This window comes from Octopus bimaculoides, chromosome 19, assembly GCF_001194135.2.
Source record: "Octopus bimaculoides isolate UCB-OBI-ISO-001 chromosome 19, ASM119413v2, whole genome shotgun sequence".
Lineage (NCBI taxonomy): Eukaryota > Metazoa > Mollusca > Cephalopoda > Octopoda > Octopodidae > Octopus > Octopus bimaculoides.
Genome location: NC_068999.1, coordinates 41,920,166 through 41,923,044, shown reverse-complemented (window position 1 = coordinate 41,923,044; position 2,879 = coordinate 41,920,166). Strand labels below are relative to the sequence as shown.

Genomic DNA, 2,879 nt, shown 5'->3' with positions numbered 1-2,879 from the left:
TCTCTCTCTCTCTCTCTCTTTCTCTCTCTCTCTCTCTCTCTCTCTCTCTCCGATGTAAAGCATAACTGGAGAAATCAACCAACCAGCCAGCCAACCAACATTTATATCGGCTGTTATAACATAATCATCGTCATCATCATCATCAGTGATTGTTATATTGAGTAAATAAACAAAATCGGGTTCAGAGTTTGCAGTTTGATGTAAGAATGACTGTTCTAGAGTAAAAAAAGACATTGATGCCTAACCAATAATTCTTCGAGGGTTTTGTTGTTGTTGCCGTTACTGCTCTTGTTATTTTATTTATTGATGCGTTGAAATTATTTATTCATTTGTCTATTTCTAGTGCTTTAATAGAATTTTGTCGCCCTGGGACTTGCCCAAACTGGGAAAAACTTGATCCCAATAAAAAGTAAGTGTTCATTAACAATTACCATCTAGCTATTGTTGTTGCTGCTGTTGTTGTCTTAATTTCTTTTTATTGTATTTTATTATATTTAAGTTTTACGTAATTTACTCAATTAATTACTTATGAAAGTGCATGGCCTGGTGGTTAGGGTACTGCACTCATGATTGCGAGATTGTGAGTTCAATTCCCAAGGCGGAGTAATGCGTTGTGTTATTGAGCAAAACACTGCAGTTCATGTTGCTCTGGTCCCCTCAATTATAAAATTTGCTCCAGCTGGGGGAGTTAACTCTATGACGGACCAGCATCCCGTCCAAGAGATAGGAATTTAGTCTCGGACAGCTTCGCAATCTAAAGACTCACAATGCCAGTTTTCCGAATTCTGTGGTATATATATTCCTGCACTAGACAGAATGCCGGTCAGTCACAGGGCTACGCATTTTTGCCATCTGAATGACCGAAGCAACACAAAATGAAGTGTTTTGCTCAAAAACACAACTTGCTGCCCTCGCCAAGAATTGAAACCACAATCTTAAAAGTAATACTTTAGTTGCATTGTTTTGAATTTTGGTTCCACATTTTTAATCCATAGAATTATTTTGTTTCCTTGGCAGGTTGGAGAATTGTACAAATGCCATGAATATTGCAAAAGACATATTTGATATCCCACTTGTTGTCAGACCAGAAGATTTGGCCAGTCCTCACCTGGACGAACTCTCAGGAATGACATACCTTTCCTACTACATGAAGCAGGATTCACCTGGATACTACGCAACACTGGACAGAGTTAAAAAATTGCTACACAAGAACGATATTCATAATTTCACGGTATATCTTGATGCATATCCATTCCTGATACTTTCCATCGAGCCACACCTTCACCACCCCTGTTTGTCACTACATTGACCTCTCCCCCTTCCAGTCTCTGTCTGTTACTCTCCCCTCACACTATTATAGCTCTCCATCCCCCTCTTTCCCCTCTCGTTCCTTGAGGATTCACCCTGGCACCCCTTCATCTTCTTCCTAGTTACTTCCACCCTATCCTTATCCAATGTGGGATAACAATATACCTCCTCTATAGCAAGGTACATGTGCTTGTCCCTCTGTCTTAATTTAACCCCCAACTCTTGGCTTAAAGCCATTTCTCCTTTTCAAATACCCCCAACACACACACACACACACTGCTTGACAGCAGATGTTGGTTTGGTTACATCCCTGTAACTTAGCATAATGGCATCTCTATACAAGTATGCCCTTCCCCACGCCCACCCACCAACTTTGTTTCCTTGTAATTTTCAGAAAAATAGATCTTTTTTTTTTAATGGAATTTTCAACAAATGTAGAGTCCGACTACAATGGAATTTGTTGTGAAAAGTTTTATCTGTGAGTGATGAGAAGGGTTTTGGAAAATTCACGCAAATCAGCTTTGTTTCCTCATAACTTTCAGAAAAATAGGTGTTTCTTAATGAAATTTTCAACAAATACCTTTCAGAGTGTATAGATTACGATTATATTGAAATTTAGAATGAAAAGAATGAGGAACTCGTACATAAACATACTGACATACATCCTGTACATCTACAAAATGAAACTTGAAATTTCAAAAAAACAAAAATAGTGAATTGGGTCTGTATGTATCTGTGCGTGTTCACCATCTTTGCCGTTTCATACTAAATTCTCATATAATCGTAATCTATGCATGCTGAAAGGCATTTCTAGAAAATTTCATACCCATATCCCATTTTCCTAAAAGTTATAAGGAAACCAAACCAATTCGTGTGAATTTTTCAAAACTCATCTCCCCACCCATGGAAATTATTTTCACCACAAATCCTGATATAACCAGAATACACACCATCTGAAGCATATTTGTAGAAAATTCCATTACAAAATATCTGTTTTTCTGAAAGTTATGAGGAAACAAAGTCGGTAGAGGGCACACTTGTATAGGTACACCTTTTTATCTTCATTATACATTCTTCTCATTTGTATAAACTGATTGTCCTTATCCTCCCTATGTCTATATTTCTGTCTTCAGACTGACTGGAATGATGGTCAGCTGGTCTGTGAAATGGTGAATGCAACAGGAGGGAATATAACTAACACGAATGGAACATATGAAGAAGTCCTTACCAAAGGTAGAAACACACTGCAACTTTCAATCATCATCACCCTCATCATCATCACCCTCATCATTATCATTGTTATAGTTATGAGCATCATCATAATCATCATCATCAACACCATACACATTATATTACTCTTTTATTTGTTTCAGTCATTTGACTGCGGCCATGCTGGAGCACTGCCTTTAGTCGAACTAATCAACTCCATAACTTATTCTTTGTAAGCTTAGTACTTATTCTATCGGTATCTTTTGCCGAACCGCTAAGTTACAGAGACATAAACACACCAGCATCGCTTATCAAGCAATGGTGAGAGGACAAACACATACACACAAACATATTCATATATA

The 2,879-nt window shown here is 37.7% G+C and overlaps 1 protein-coding gene across 1 annotated transcript in view; it reads left to right on the top strand.

Moving 5' to 3' along the window:
- LOC106873036 (filamin-B) overlaps nucleotides 1–2,879 on the top strand; it is a 164,815-nt gene that overhangs the window by 44,696 nt on the left and 117,240 nt on the right. The window contains exons 3-5 of the mRNA XM_052974705.1: nucleotides 344–409; nucleotides 1,018–1,231; nucleotides 2,442–2,541. Of these exons, the coding sequence (XP_052830665.1) occupies nucleotides 344–409; nucleotides 1,018–1,231; nucleotides 2,442–2,541 (380 nt within the window). The remainder of the gene's footprint in view (nucleotides 1–343; nucleotides 410–1,017; nucleotides 1,232–2,441; nucleotides 2,542–2,879) is intronic.